This window comes from Abrus precatorius, unplaced genomic scaffold (genome assembly GCF_003935025.1).
Source record: "Abrus precatorius isolate BTA unplaced genomic scaffold, Abrus_2018 Scaffold8, whole genome shotgun sequence".
Taxonomy (NCBI): Eukaryota; Viridiplantae; Streptophyta; class Magnoliopsida; order Fabales; family Fabaceae; genus Abrus; species Abrus precatorius.
The window spans coordinates 697,684-712,906 of record NW_020874428.1 but is presented as its reverse complement, the minus strand read 5'-3'; the positions used below and the strand labels follow the sequence as shown (position 1 = coordinate 712,906).

General features: G+C 32.0%; 2 protein-coding genes across 2 annotated transcripts; both read left to right on the top strand.

Moving 5' to 3' along the window:
• Nucleotides 1–715: 715 nt before the first annotated feature.
• Nucleotides 716–5,774, top strand: LOC113847189 (indole-3-pyruvate monooxygenase YUCCA6-like). The gene is made up of 4 exons (XM_027476120.1): nt 716–1,613; nt 3,301–3,549; nt 4,490–4,612; nt 4,983–5,774. Exons 1-4 carry the CDS (start codon nt 906–908, stop codon nt 5,211–5,213), a joined length of 1,311 nt encoding a protein of 436 aa, XP_027331921.1. The 5' UTR covers nt 716–905; the 3' UTR covers nt 5,214–5,774.
• A 7,594-nt stretch (nt 5,775–13,368) lies between these two features.
• LOC113847525 lies at nt 13,369–15,223 on the top strand. Its single transcript, XM_027476689.1, has 3 exons — nt 13,369–13,560; nt 13,620–14,534; nt 14,696–15,223. The coding sequence occupies exons 1-3, from the start codon at nt 13,369–13,371 to the stop codon at nt 15,221–15,223; spliced, it is 1,635 nt and encodes a 544-aa protein (XP_027332490.1).

The window sequence follows — 15,223 nt, the reverse complement described above, 5'->3', positions numbered from 1 at the left end:
TTTATATATTATATTCTAATAATGCCTTGCTACTCAATTAGAATAAACCATTGTATAGAAATACATTTATTAATTAAAAAATAAATTAACTATAAAAAATGTGTTATAGATTCAAAAGAGTGTTTGTGTAGCATTTCTTGATTAATGAAGAAAGTGAGTAGAAATAAAATGTATATAAATATTCCAATAAATATCCCACAAATGTGGATGACATCTTGGATACAATTCATGGTCCACGTTGTTGAGCTGCTCCACATTGTCCAATGCGAATGATCACGTACCAGCTATCTTCTGCTAAATTTACCTCTTTTAATTCATATCATTCTTGGATTTCTAAACCAATTGAAGTCTTCAAACGAATTAATCTACCTCACGATTTCAAACTCGTAATCTTCGTAGATGTTGACGAACATACATAGTGACGCTTCAATACAAGAGGTTGAATATATGATATATGTTACGAATTCTGAACTTTTGATAACATGCGTGTTTAGCACATAGTTAAAAATACTAATAATATTAATTAATAAATATTATAAATGTCCCCACTAGTTATGTTTCTCATTATACCACTTGCTTTGGCTCATATAAATTCTTCAACGACGCACAACAGGAATATATGTATATATATGTACACAAACGAACAAAGAGAGACATCACCATCCTTCTCAATCTCTCTCTGTGATGAATGCTGATTTTGCCCCGTAGTTGGTGCTCATCCTTCCACTTAACCCTTCTTCATTGAGCAACAAAACACACACACACACACAAAAAATCACCTTGCACAATAGCGGATAAGACCCTTTTTAATCCATTAGAAAATTCAAGGAATTTCTTCACAATCCCAATATCCTAAGTCCTGAATTTTTTTTTGTTTTATATCATTTTCTTGCTTGCATTTTTTGATGGAGTATTATTGCCTGAGAGAAGTTGAAGGGAAGCAAGCACATGACCCTTTATTGATAGAGAAAATGAAGAGGAATTCATCATCAGGTGAGAGAAGTGTGTGGGTTCCAGGGCCATTAATTGTAGGAGCAGGGCCTTCAGGGCTTGCAACAGCAGCATATCTAAAAGAAAAAGGTGTTCCAAGTTTAATCCTAGAGAGATCCAATTGCATAGCTTCTCTATGGCAACTTAAGACCTATGATCGTCTTCGCCTTCATCTACCAAAGCAATTTTGTGAGCTTCCTTTGATGGGGTTCCCTTGTGACTTCCCAACATACCCATCAAAGCAACAATTCATAGAGTATTTGGAGAGCTATGCTAAGAGGTTTGACATTAGGCCACGGTTCAATGAGACCGTGAAACATGCTGAATTTGATGGCATGCTTGGGTTTTGGAGGGTGAGGAGCTTCAACAAGAAGGAGGAGTCAACAGAGTTTGTGTGTAGGTGGTTGATTGTGGCAACTGGGGAGAATGCTGAGGCTGTGGTGCCTGAGATTGAAGGAATGGGGGAGTTTGGTGGGGTTATAAAGCATACTAGTTTGTATAAGAGTGGTGAAGAGTTTAGAGGGAAGAAAGTGTTGGTGGTGGGGTGTGGCAATTCTGGCATGGAAGTGTGCTTGGATCTTTGTAATCATAATGCTACTCCTTCTCTTGTGGTTAGAGATACAGTAAGAACACTCTCTCTTTCTCCCTATCTATTACTTTTCTCTCTTTCTACCTCTCAAAGACATAGCTATACACCAAAATTAAATACGTGAAGTTGTGTATTTTTGTTAGAAGTTTACACGTCCTTCCTGTTTTGGAATTTCTGATTAACATTAACAAGGGTAATTTAAGCAGGCAACAAGATACCTACTTTTGCTTCATTTTTTTTTTTTTTACATTAATTTTTAGTTCTATTTGTTGGTTTTCTTTTTTTTATCCATTTTTGGAATATAGGTTACTTGTTATGTAAAAAACAAAGATGACAGTTTTCTGTCTTTCGTTCTTTCTTTTTTTCATACAAGAAGTTTGACATTTAGATAAATACTGTTCAAAGTAGGGATTTGAAATTCCATGTCACTAATCACTTTCTCCCAATTAGAAACATGGAAATTGCATGCCTTTTTGTTCTATTCATTTCGAAAAAGAGAAATTGAATTGTGTGGCAAATATGCAATTCACCATCATCAAACTTTGGATTTTCTAAATAAACGCCTGGGGAAATAGAAAACCTTCATTTCATACTCGAATATAACGAAGCTTTTAAATATTTGTTTAATTTTGGGAACACCAAAATATTATAAAAAGTTCATTTTCTTGGGATTCTCAAGCATGCGCAGCATGGGATAGAAGAAGCATAAGATGGCCACTGATTTTCTACACCCAGTTGCTTTTTCCCCTCTTTTCCTTCCTATGGTTTCTTAGCAAGAGATACTCTTCCCCTATTATATATAGAGCATGGCATGCACACAATTAAAGGCTCCCTTTTTCTCCTTTTTCTTCTACTCTTTTTCAGAGGGAAGTTGTGCCCATTTACAAGATACTAAAATTCTTAGCTGTTATGATGGGTAAGAAAAAAAGTACTTAGACCATACATAGGTTTTAGAGTTTAAAATTAAAATATGTTAATGTAATAAATAATTTTGTTGTGAATGATATACTTAAATTCCTTATATAGTATTTAGTTAAAGTAAAACGAAGGGGGAGAGAGAATTTGCATAAATTTTGAGGGAAGAAAAGGGAAAGAGATGCATGTATTCAGTTTTAGTTCTCCTCTAAAGTTGAAAAATTTAGAAAGAATATTTTCATTAAAGTTTAATCGATTAGAATTATCCATAATTTTAATAACTTTATTTGATTATCTTAAATATATGATAATAGATTTATTTTGTTTTGTTTTTATCTCGTCTCTCCTTTTCTTTTGTATATCAAAGAGAAATGGTAACAATATACTAATTAACATATTCTTAATTATTAGTTAAATTATTTAAAAATTATATAGATCTTATTCTTTCTCATTTCTAATTTATTATTTATCTTTTCTAATTTCATAGTTTTAAATAAATTTTAATTAATAACTAAGAGAGTGTTAAAAAGATTTTATGAAAAAATATATTTCTAAAATTCATATAAATTGATTAAATAAGGTATATATTCTCCTATTCTTAAGCAAAACTCTTTTCTCCATCCTTTCGAATGAAACAACATATTAAATTATAGACACGTGGTATTTCTTATAAAAATCAAATATATATCAATATTATATTCTTCTTGCATCAAATTATTATTGATGAGTGTAAAATAGTGAAATAATGTAAGGATTTATATTGAAATGATGGGGGGTTTTCTTTTTTCTGTATGTGTTGGTTGAAGGTACACATTTTACCACGAGAGATGTTGGGAAAATCAACTTTTGGGCTGTCTATGTGGTTGCTCAATTGGCTGCCCATACGGTTTGTGGATCGGTTCCTTCTGATGGTGTCATGGCTGATTTTGGGTGACACTGCTCGGTTTGGATTGGATCGACCACGTTTGGGTCCCCTTCAACTGAAAAACATGTCCGGAAAGACACCGGTGCTAGATGTGGGTACTCTTGCCAAGATTAAAAGTAGACATATTAAGGTACTTCTCCTTTTTATCAAGTTAAATTCAACTTTTCCTTTTAACCCTCCTGTTTCTGATTATTTTTGCCAAATAGATATGTTAAAATTCATTTACTTTTACTTTAAAACAATAAATATACCCTTATTACAATCACATTCATACAACTTTTATTTTTGAGAAGGCAAAATACCATGTTTTGGAGTCATAATTAAGGACATTAGTTGTGTTAATGTATGATTTGATCATTCAATAAAACTACTTGTGTTATTTTAACATCTAAATGAGTTAATATATATTTTAAAAATGAGTATGTTAGAGTGTCATTTTAAATGAGTTAATATGTTTCTAACACTTGTCAATCTTTGAGTGATGAATTTATTAAAAGATTAACATGTTTTAAATATCAATAGGTATAAACGTGTATTTTCAGAAACAAAATTCATTGGTATTTTAAGGACTAACATGTTTATTAACTTATTTTTAAATGCACATGTATGATACGTACGTAAAAATATATATTAACTTGTTATAAAATTCACGTAATTAACTTATGAGATGAGGTTGAGTTAGTTTGTAATATATCATAAGATGTTTCAGTGCCGTCATTGTGCCCACAATATAACCGCAATCCACGGTTTTTCATAAAATAATTGTTAAGTGCTGTATTTCCTTTTCCTTTTCCTTTTTGTGAAGCACAACTTACAATTTTTAGCTCCTTTTTTTTATTTTCAGTGAGATGACCCCTAATTAATTTGTTTTCCATCATCTTGTGCTTTCAATCAACTCGTTCCTGAATCACAAGTTTTATAATATATGAGATTTTTACAAAAGCTAATGGACAAAAGAATTATCATTATTTCAATCATGTTGTTGGGGAGCGTAATTATTTTCATTAGATTGGTTGTTTGAACACCATAGTCCACTGAGCAATGAGCATGCCCAAACACAATTGCTGCAGGTACGACCAGGCATCAAGAGGTTAAAACGTTACACAGTCGACTTTGTTGATGGATGGATAGAGAATTTTGATGCCATCATATTGGCAACTGGTTACAAAAGCAATGTACCCCATTGGCTAAAGGTATGAATACGATAAGTTCCTCTTCCTTTTTATTTTGCAGTCAATAAAACATAAAGGGAAAGGTGTGTTTTTCGCAAAGTAAATTTTTAATATTTGTTTTGTTTAATCTCTTTTATATATTACAAACTTAGAAAATTTACTTATTAAATTATACTGTATTTTCTATATGATTTTGTAAATTAAGTTTTAATAAATATATGCATAATTTTATCTTTAATATTCATTACATTTTTTTGAATACTTAAATTTTATTTTTCAAATAAACTTAAGATACAGAATGGAATAAAGACCATTTGTATCTGAATTCTGAAAATGGTATAAAGCAAGAAAAGGAAAAGCAATTAATATAATTGAAATGGCATATGTGCAGGAAGGGGATATGTTCTCCAAGGAAGATGGGTTCCCTACGAAGCCATTTCCAAATGGATGGAAGGGTGAAAATGGGCTCTATGCAGTTGGTTTCACAAAACGTGGAATACTTGGTGCATCCATGGATGCTAAGAGAATAGCTGAAGATATTGAACGGTGTTGGAAAGCTGAGGCAAAGCATAGCACTGCTTTTGCTCTCTCACTTAATGTGCCACAGTATTCAAATTCATGATGAAGGGTTTGAGTTTTGAATTAGAGGCTCTAGAAAGAAGAGATTAAGGTTAATATAAACATGTATGCATCAGTGGAGATGGGGGAATTTTGTGCTGCCATCACACATGTGCCCAATGTCATACTAGTACCAAGAGTGGTGCTCCTCCAATCCATATACGGAAAAGTGGACAAAAATGAAACCAAATTTGGTGCGACAATGATTTCCCATTGTGGTACCCTTCAGCTAATTTTCATGGATTCAATTCACTTTGTCACAATGGCTTTAAGAATGAGATTATTGAATTGAATTTGAAGGAAATAGGGAAGTTGGCTTTTCTCTTGTGTTAGGGAAAGGAAGGGAGGGAGGGGGGAAGTTGGTTCTCTGTACATTTTGTACAGTGCACTTTTTTTAATGTAGGTTTGACTTTCTATAGAGCAAGGGAAACAAAGTGATAGAAAAAGAAGAGGGTTTGAAGGGGAAATCCCTTAGAGGGCTAGTGCTTGTTATGTGATTGTGGTTTAACCTTTATTCACAAGGAATTTGTTTTATTATTATTTTTTATATATAGAATAGAGTTTGACATTTTGATGCTTTATTTTTGCTACCCCTTTGAGACTTTAATGCTTCACTTATTCCTCAGTTCGTGTTATATATATATAGTAAAGTTTGAAGATAAATATGAAATTTAGGAAACCAAATCTTTCTGGGTTTGGGATGGAGTGCTAGATCATGTTCCTTCTATCATCAATACTTTCCATGCAATTTTGTTATGTTAATGGTTTGTTTCCTAGTAAGAGTTAGGAGTTAGGAGCACCCTCTTGCTTGTCTCCTGAAACTATATAATTTAAGAATGCGATTGAAAATCGCAAGAGTTCAGGGAATTACAGTTGAATTGTCATGTACATTTATTACCCATTTCCTCCTTACACCATCTTCATTAAATTAAGTGGCAACAATCATAAAAACTCAAATGAAATGAGTAATGGAAATTTTTTTGTTTTACAAGTAAGGCAAGTTGTGTTTTTTGTTGTTGTTAATTTTAGGAGAATATTTTTATGATAACATAAACAAAAATGATAAAAATCAATAAATAACACATAATTACACGTAGTGCAAATAAAAAAAATTAATAAGTAATTTAGGACTTGTATGCTTACTTTTTAAACTTTTTTTTCTTCTCATTGTACACATATTTTAATTAAAATGTATCGTTGAACTTAATTCATTTAACAGTTTAAAGTCATTTTTACCAAACTTTTACATAAATAGGCACTAAATAAGAATTAATTACCACTTAGCACAGTATGGTTTAGTCATAAAGACAGCAAGTGTACAACACAACCCCACATGTTATGTGCAAGTTGAGAAAAAATAAATAAAAAGAATGTACGGATTAAGGTGTAGATAGTCAGTGTTCACTGTTGAATATTGTTTGATTTGAAATGTTTGTAATCATAATGATAGTAAGAAGAGAAAGGAAACTATTAATCCAGGCAAAGAAAAAGGGTAGGAACATATGTTGTCAGTATTAATCTTGTGTCAAACTCTGAATTCTGAGATTGCAGAATCGACAATGGATGATGGTGTCAATTCCTTTTATGGGACTTTATTGACACAACCCAAATTTGCGTTTGTGATATCAGCTACCGTTAATCTTCAAATCCCACGTTCGATTTTACCACAAATTTAGCATAACTGATTGTCATTTCAATACGACCCACTCCTTCAAAAAGGATTCCTCTTTTTCTTGCTTTTCTATTTCTTTCATCATCTTCGAATAGGATTTGGGGTAATGATTATTGAGAGACAAAAAAAGAAAAAGAAAAAGCATACCAAATAAATTGTGGGCTTAGTGGGAACAGGAAATAAAAGGAGCAAAATCAGAAAAACTAATGATAATTTTAGATTCGTGGTGTTTTTCTTTTGTGGCTACTAAATTTATGACGTTAGTCATATGTAGTCAGTCGAGAAGTAACAAAAGTGTTGAAATTTTTTTATCATTCTTCTAAGTAATTACGCCTATCAATTTTAACTTTTCTTCTTTCAGTTTAAATTTATTTATTTTTTATTAATCATGTATATTTTTATAATTTTAAGTATTTTTAGTTTTTCTTTCTTAACGGATATACTAAGGGTATTAATCTTTTTTTTTATCAATAATTAAAGATAGATTCCTTTTAAAATAGAGAGACCATTGAAGTAGTCTGCAACCTTTCTTAAGGAAACATGCATTCTTTCTGCGCATCATTATAAAAAAATAATATTAAAAAAGTAATAACTAAATATCTTTTCCTAATGTTGAGTACATATTTATAAAAGAATGATTTTAAAAAAATCACGTATAAGAGTGATTCTAGAAGAAGATTAAGTACATGGTAAAGAGTGATTTTAAGAAAAAAAAAAAGAAACTAACTAAATAATAATGAATAGCAAAATTACTTTATGTTATTTCCTCTTATCCTTTTTATAAGAAATAAAATATTAAATTATCAAGATTAAGAAAAATAATTAAGTCAGTTATATTTTCTATAAATATAAATTTTATTCTAAGAATACTCATGATATTAAATGATGTAGTTAATAATTTGTATATTTAATAATACTAATAAAAGAAAGGTATAAAATAAATTTAACAATTAATGCATCTTGAATTTATTATTTGTTTATTATAATAAAAGACTAAAAAAATGCTCTATTTTATTTTTTTTATTAAAAGAACCGAATGGAGTATATTCTAATAATATGTTATGAATTTTAAGTAATTTTTTTAAATTTTTTCCTTCAAAATAAACGGTGACTTTACTACTCCTAAACTTATTTAGTAGTTGATTAAAGTGTGTGCGAGTTAATAGCTTAATAAGACAATATATAAGATTCAAACATTGACAACATTGACTTTCTCAATCAATACTTGATCTTGTATAAAATGGACGTTTACCTTTATGTTTTTGGTCCCGAGTGATTAACTAAATTAGATGTTAGGACCTTTCAATGAAATTGTCACACCATAAAATTAGTTTTCTTGGTATAGATATTTTAATTTTTTTTTGCAATGAGGACATGATCCAAGTCACTTATGCTGTAAAATCAACAAGTGCATGATACTATGATTTAATATTTAATTTGGATGTTGCTTATTGTTGTTTAAATGACCAACTTACTAAATTCTCCCTTATGAATATACAGTAGTCTACTACAGACTTTTTATCATTTAAATTTGTGGCCTAAATTGCATTTAAGAATTCGTAAATATCAAAGTTTGGGGGGTGGGGGGGGGGGGGCGAATTTTATGTAAATATATTATCTATTTTAGATATATAAGAATACACTTTATACACTACCAATGAAGTGTTGTTGAAACTTGCATGTAGTGACTTAATAGATTTACAAAGTAAAAGATGTTTAACCTAGTGTTTATCATGTACTATCCAAAGCTAATTGCCTTTATATACTCAATTGAGTTTCTTATTAAATCTCTTTTTAGTTATATGACCTTCTCAGTCACCTTAACTATTAGACATGAAGAGACATTCTCTGTGTTAAACCTCTTTAAGAAGTCTAACACATAGTTTATTTCAAATAAATACTATTTGCATCTCTACTTACTTCTATTCCCACAAATTAAAACAGATTTCTGAAGTCTTTCAACGCATACATAACATTTAGTGTTTGTATGATTGAGCTTAAAAATGTTTATAACTTTTAGTAATAATAATGTCAAGAAAAATTACTTCCTGTATTTTTGAATTCTCAGTTGATGATGGTCACTCTCACTTTGTCATACCATGACCTTGGAGCCTGGTTAAGGCTATAAATGGCTTTAGTGAGTTAACACACATGGTGCGGGCCTTGTTATATCTAGAAGGATGCCTCATTAAAAATAAGTGGTCATAGTTCCATATAACTATGGTGCTACTGACAAGGAAAGGAATCACAACAAGCATAGTTGGGAACAAAGCTCGTTGTTGGTGATTGAGATCGAGATATGTACAAGATATTCTATGAGTTGTGTTTTTGGAGATTCTAAAATTCTAATTTTGTTGTTTTGATATTTATTTTGTTTGTGTTTATGGTGCGTGTGTATGTGTTAATGAATACCTTATGTCTAAGGTGCATGATACGTAAGATAGATTCAATGTTAACACTAAAATTAAGAGTATACAATTAATCTAAAATAAGTAGAAAAAGTTCTTGACTTTTTTGTGCTTGTCCTTTTTTTTCTTCTCTTTCAATGTTTCTCTTGGTGATATTCTCCTTTCTTCTTTTTGGTTCTATTTGTTAGTCATTCTTTTTTTAGTTCTTCCCCTTTTTTATTTCTCTGTTTTTTGTTTCCAATTTTTTGGCTACATCCTCCCTCTTTCAATTTGTTTTTGTCTTCAACTTATCGGTCAAAGAAAAAACTTCAATTCCCAAACTTCTCACAAGAGGTCAAATCTCTTTTGATCTTCATTCCATTTTTATGTATAAAGTTGGTATCTACTTCTAATTTTATTTACAACAACTGTTTAGTTTCCCTTTCTGGAATCAAATTTAACTGTCCTCATATTTTGAGACAAAATTTGTTTTTTTTTTAAAAAAAATGTTTCTATTCCCTCTTTCACAAGACTAAGTTCACATAATTTTTAAATACTATTTTTTTTTTAAATTGAGAATCATATATATTTAATACTTCATTATTTTCTAGAGGTTATTCCTTGGTCACCTTTATCGTCTGGAAACTTGAACTGTTCTTAATACATGAAGATTAAACTCAAATGCTAAAATTTAAAATGTGGCTAAAAATTAATGGGTCATGTACATGGTTCCACACTTGGCGTCATAGTAAAAAGTGGGTATTAGATACATATCTAACATGTCTTAATCAGGTAGTGGAATGTTTGAGAATTTGACAAGGCATATACTTTTATTTTACATGGCATGACAGGTTAGTTAGGGTTTTAATTTCGCCTAAGGTTGCTTAGATATTGCATGACAAAAGTACGCATCAAGGAGTGTTATTCTTCTTCAACCTCATTTAAGGGAAGCAAGAAAAGAGGTTACCCATTGCCAATTGCTTTACCCATCCTTCATTTGGGGCCATATGGGCCTTTATTGCCATCTACTTGTCCTTTCCCCATACTAACTTCAACTCTTTCAACAAAGATATTGATTGAAACACAAAAAGGCTTTCAACAAAGATAATCCTATAAAAAGCTTTCATAAGAAAATATTTACTCGTTATATTAATTTTATTTAAATTTTATAATCAATTTATGTAATTATCATACAATTTGATATATATTTTTTCCACATTGATGTATTTTTCTCATTTGAAATTTGCACGTCTATCCTTTTTATTTAATTGACAAAGGCAGAAGGACAAAGTAAACCACCCTAAATCCAAATCAGATTTCATAGCTTTGATGTTTTATTTATAGTCAAAAGGGAAAGTAGATATAAACTAATATTAGATTCATTCTACCATTTAAGGATTTTGACTTTAGTTCTTGGCATTGTTCTAAATCTAATAGTTTGTCATCTTCTCTATTCCTTGTATGAAAACGATAATTGGTTTGCTATACAGAATAACTTGAAGCAGAATTTGTGTGGCTCTGTTGGCCTTCTTTTAACAAATGTTTACTATATATATTAAACCATTTTATCTGATGTACTGACCCGTGTTCTTCACATTGACTATACCTCCCTTATCATATGCTTTGTTGAGCAATGTCCATTAGCTTAAACTAAAAATCAATCACAATTAGAATAGAGAAGTTGCAACTTCTGCATGCATCTCATCTTTTGTCTCGATCTTTCACATGCTTAAGTTGATACAAAAACAGCTATCACCGAAAGCATTTTGGCTTTCAACTAGTACTAATTTCCTCTAAAAGCTATAGAAATAACTTTAACCCACCCCATGATCCATCGATTTCATAGTGATATAATTTTAGTCATAATTCCATGTTACATATGAATATTTAATCCTTTATTTCTTATTACACATTTACAGAAATGTGTAGCAATGAAAATGAAATACTAAAATAAGCAAGAAATAGTCAAATGGTTACAGTTGATGCCCTTTCTTATTGTTTTGGAATAATGCAGAACAATTTTAGTGGAATCCATTGGTTCATCCTTTAAGACTAAAACTACCCTTGATTTCAACTCGTAGTTAAAAAAAATAAATTCTTCTAAACAGAAAAGAAAAGAAACAAAAATATAATAAAGTGATTATTTTATTTGACTTTTAAAAACTAAAAGAATTTTTAAAAAATTGCATTAACTCATCAAACATGAGGATAACATAGCATTGTGGATGGAACTAATCGAAAGAATCAAATTATTGGAAGTTTGAAAGTTATGTTACGAAAGAAGCATACGAAATTTGCGAAACCAGCTAAAAAATTAGTAAGTATTAGTTTGCCTAAATTTAGATATTTCTTGTAGTGTTTTAATGTTATACTTAAGGTATATTTGAGACGAAATTATTGAAAGAGAAGAGAGAGTAGGACATATTTTTTAATTTTAAATTTAAAAAATTATATATTATTTACGATGATATATTATTAATATATTAATTTATATCTTTTATTTTTTAAAAATATTAATTTTAAATATATTTATTTAAAATATAAATTTTACTTTCTCTTTTTTTTTCCCCAAAATCTAACTTCTAAACAACTCTTTATACGATATTTTTATTTTCTAAGTCTCTTATAAGGATTTCATAATTAAGTTATACATATCATTAAAAATAGGTTAACATTATTTTTTTTGTTGATTGTAATTTAAATTAATTTTCACCAACTTTAATTATCGTGAATAAATAAGAATTATAAAATGTCTTGTAAAATCGTGCCTTATAAAATTAATTAAAGATAAAAAATTTAATTATACAAAAAATTTTTACTTTTTTAGTTTATATATATACACATAAATACATATATTAGTAATTTTTTTAGGAGAATCATGAAAGTATATTATATGCCTAGAAATTATTGATCTATACCTTAAGTTGGCTTTGGTGAATCCATTTTAAGTGGATTAATAAAATGGTATCTACAAAAAGTTAAATAAATATAAATTTTAATATAGTATCTTGACCTTATTAATTCACCTAAAATGTGGGGTAATTTAGACAAATCTAAATATAAAAGTGGAAGGGATTAGCAAGATAAGGGAATGTTTCAATGCTTAAAAAGAAATCTAATAAGGAGAAAAGGAGAGGAGGAAATTTTACAAAATGTTAAATAATTTATTGGATTTAACTCTTCTAATGTAAAGAGAAATATAAAGTGAGAAAGTAAAATTTTGTTCCTTAATTTATAAAAACTAAATATGTAATTTTAATATAACTTCCTAAAATGAAGTTATTAAAAAAGTTTAGTATTATGTTTGTTAATTAAAAAATTAAGGAACTGTGATTATCTGTGTAATGTATAATGTACTGGATAAAGATCAACTCGGTCCTACTTGTAGGAAAAGGAAATCGAGTACCTATTCGGCATAATAGGCCGGATACCCCTCGTCAGGATTAAAAGGTAATTAACCCAATTAAGGGTAATAATCAAGATATTATTTACTTTAAATAAAGGGCTAAAATGAAGACTAACTCGACAAGCCCATTGGCCCATTACAGTGCCTATATAAGGAAGGTAAAAGTACAGGTAAAAGGTTGACTTTTCATTATTAAATAGCATTTATTGCTCAGAACCGAATCCTGACTTCAGCATCGGAGTGCCTTTTGCAAGTACCCTCCCATGTCAGCAACGGTTAGAGAAACGTCAGTACGTCAGAGCAGAGACTTGAAGACATGTGTTACCTTAACAGGAACATTTTGGCGCCCACCATGAGGCATGATTAGCCTCATTTTTCAGAATTAAACATGGTACTAACAAGAAGCCAGCAGGAAGGACATGTTCAACAGAGAAGAACCTCTCGGCAACAGTTGGAGAATGTTACACCAGATGAACTGACACCTGAAGTATTGATGCAAGGAGGGACCAATGAGAGCCTTTTAACTGTACTAAGACAGCTCAAAGCAGAAATAGCAGAGATGAAAAGGGAGAGAGAGAAGGATGCACTAGAGCTCTCGGCTCTGAGAAGGGAAAATGCTAGCTTGAGAGGAGAGATCAGAACACACATCCCTTCCTAAAATACACCTATCATCCAAGATCAGGGGGAATCCTCGATGCTGCAAGAGAAATCAAAGCAGGTTTATCAATCTGAAGCTAAAAATGACCGAGACGATCTCATAAGCCGAAGCCCATTTGTTCACCATATACTGGAGGCTAAGCTGCCTGATAATTGGAGAGGCTTAACAATAGATAAATATGATGGCACATCGGACCCTGGGGAACATTTGAATATCTTTACAACCCAAGTCAGTATGTACACCGAGAATGATTCTTTATGGTGTAAGATTTTTCCCACCTCACTTAGAGGGCCTGCACTCAGTTGGTTCACCTGACTCCCCCTTCATCCATCGACTCTTTTGCAACACTCGCAAGACGGTTCAACTTGCAGTTCGCCACAAGCCGACCTCATCCCTTAACATCCTTGGCGCTAGTCAACATTCGCCAAGAAAAGGGAGAGTCACTTAGAGCGTTCATGGAACGCTTTGGCAAAGTGACCTTTTCGATTCATAACTTGGAGCCAGCAGTGGCCATGCACCACCTCACAACGGCCTTAAAGCCAGGACCTTTCGTTAATAGCATCCGTAAAAAATCACCTGTCGACCTAGACGAGTTAAGAAGTCGGGCTGCAAAGTATATGCAGATGGAAGAATTGTCCGAGTACCGAAACCAGGTACGGATGGACCAAGGGTCCAATTCAAAAAATACAGACAGGAGAGAAGCTTTCAAGGCTAGGCAGGGAAATGAGAGAAGAAATGAACTTGAAAGGCCGCCCCTGGGACCTAAGTATCCAACTAATTGGTCCAAAGTACTTGATCAGGCATTGGCCACAGAAATATTGAGAATGCTTAGACGCGCCAACACCTCTCTTCGGGCAGATAAAAGCAAGTATTGTCGATATCACCAGAACAGGGGTCACACCACTGAGGAGTGTACAACGCTGAAACATAAGATTGAAGAATTAATCAAGGAAGGACATTTAAAAGATTTTGTACAAACAAATCCCATCGGTCAAATTAAGAGAGGAAGAGATCAATACACTGAACTGCCGAGGAGATCCGATGACAAAAGATTTGAACGACAGAGGAGTAGATCCAGGGAACCCCCAGCTAGAAGATACGACGAACGTGAGAAGTATCCTAAAAGGGTCATTAATACCATAGCTGGAGGGTTTGCAGGTGAAGGACCCATTCATTCGGCCAGGAAGAGGCATCTCAGGCAGGTCCGTTCTGTCAATAATGTTTCATTGGGCAGCAGAATCTGGATCCCCCTATTACATTCACTGACGATGACTTTCAAGGAGTCGATCCGGTGCAGGACGATCCCATGGTCATAAGTGTAGATATTCTTAATTGCACCGTCCGAAAAACACTAATTGACTAGGGGAGCTCGGCTGACATCCTATATTGGAATACGTTTAAGCAATTAGGCATCCCAGAAGAAGAGCTCAGAGAATATTATGAACCGTTGGTTGGTTTTTCTGGAGAAACAGTGGAGACTCGGGGCTGCATTGACCTGTATACCTCGTTCGGGTCAGAGCACGAGGGAAAGCAAGTAAAAGTCACTTATCTTGTGATGCATGCGAATACCTCCTATAATATACTACTCGACAGACCATCCCTAAATAAGTTGAAGGCTATAGTATCCACTCTACACTTGGCCATGAAGTTTCCATCTGAAAGAGGCCGAATAGTTACAGTTCATGCTGATCAGAAGACAGCTAGAGAATGTTATTTTGCAAGTCTATGTCTTAAGCCTTTCCATGGGGCAGCCGAGATATCAACATTGTATCCCCTCGGCTGGGAGAGGAATTGGATGTGGAACTGGATCCTAGAATGGATGAGGGGTGTCGGGTTGAGCCCAATGAAAATAAGCAACCTTTCTAACTTGGATCAAAATCGGAACAAGTAA

What these genes read in the sequence shown, in the direction of transcription:
- LOC113847189 (XM_027476120.1), top strand. Translation starts at nt 906, where the DNA reads ATGGAGTATTATTGCCTGAGAGAAGTTGAAGGGAAGCAAGCACATGAC. An exon ending in CTCTTGTGGTTAGAGATACA is followed by an intron (nt 1,614 to 3,300) that starts GTAAGAACACTC and finishes TGTTGGTTGAAG; the next exon opens with GTACACATTTTACCACGAGA. An exon ending in TTAAAAGTAGACATATTAAG is followed by an intron (nt 3,550 to 4,489) that starts GTACTTCTCCTT and finishes CAATTGCTGCAG; the next exon opens with GTACGACCAGGCATCAAGAG.
- LOC113847525 (XM_027476689.1), top strand. Translation starts at nt 13,369, where the DNA reads ATGCTGCAAGAGAAATCAAAGCAGGTTTATCAATCTGAAGCTAAAAAT. An exon ending in TGAATATCTTTACAACCCAA is followed by an intron (nt 13,561 to 13,619) that starts GTCAGTATGTAC and finishes CACCTCACTTAG; the next exon opens with AGGGCCTGCACTCAGTTGGT. An exon ending in GGAAGAGGCATCTCAGGCAG is followed by an intron (nt 14,535 to 14,695) that starts GTCCGTTCTGTC and finishes CTAATTGACTAG; the next exon opens with GGGAGCTCGGCTGACATCCT.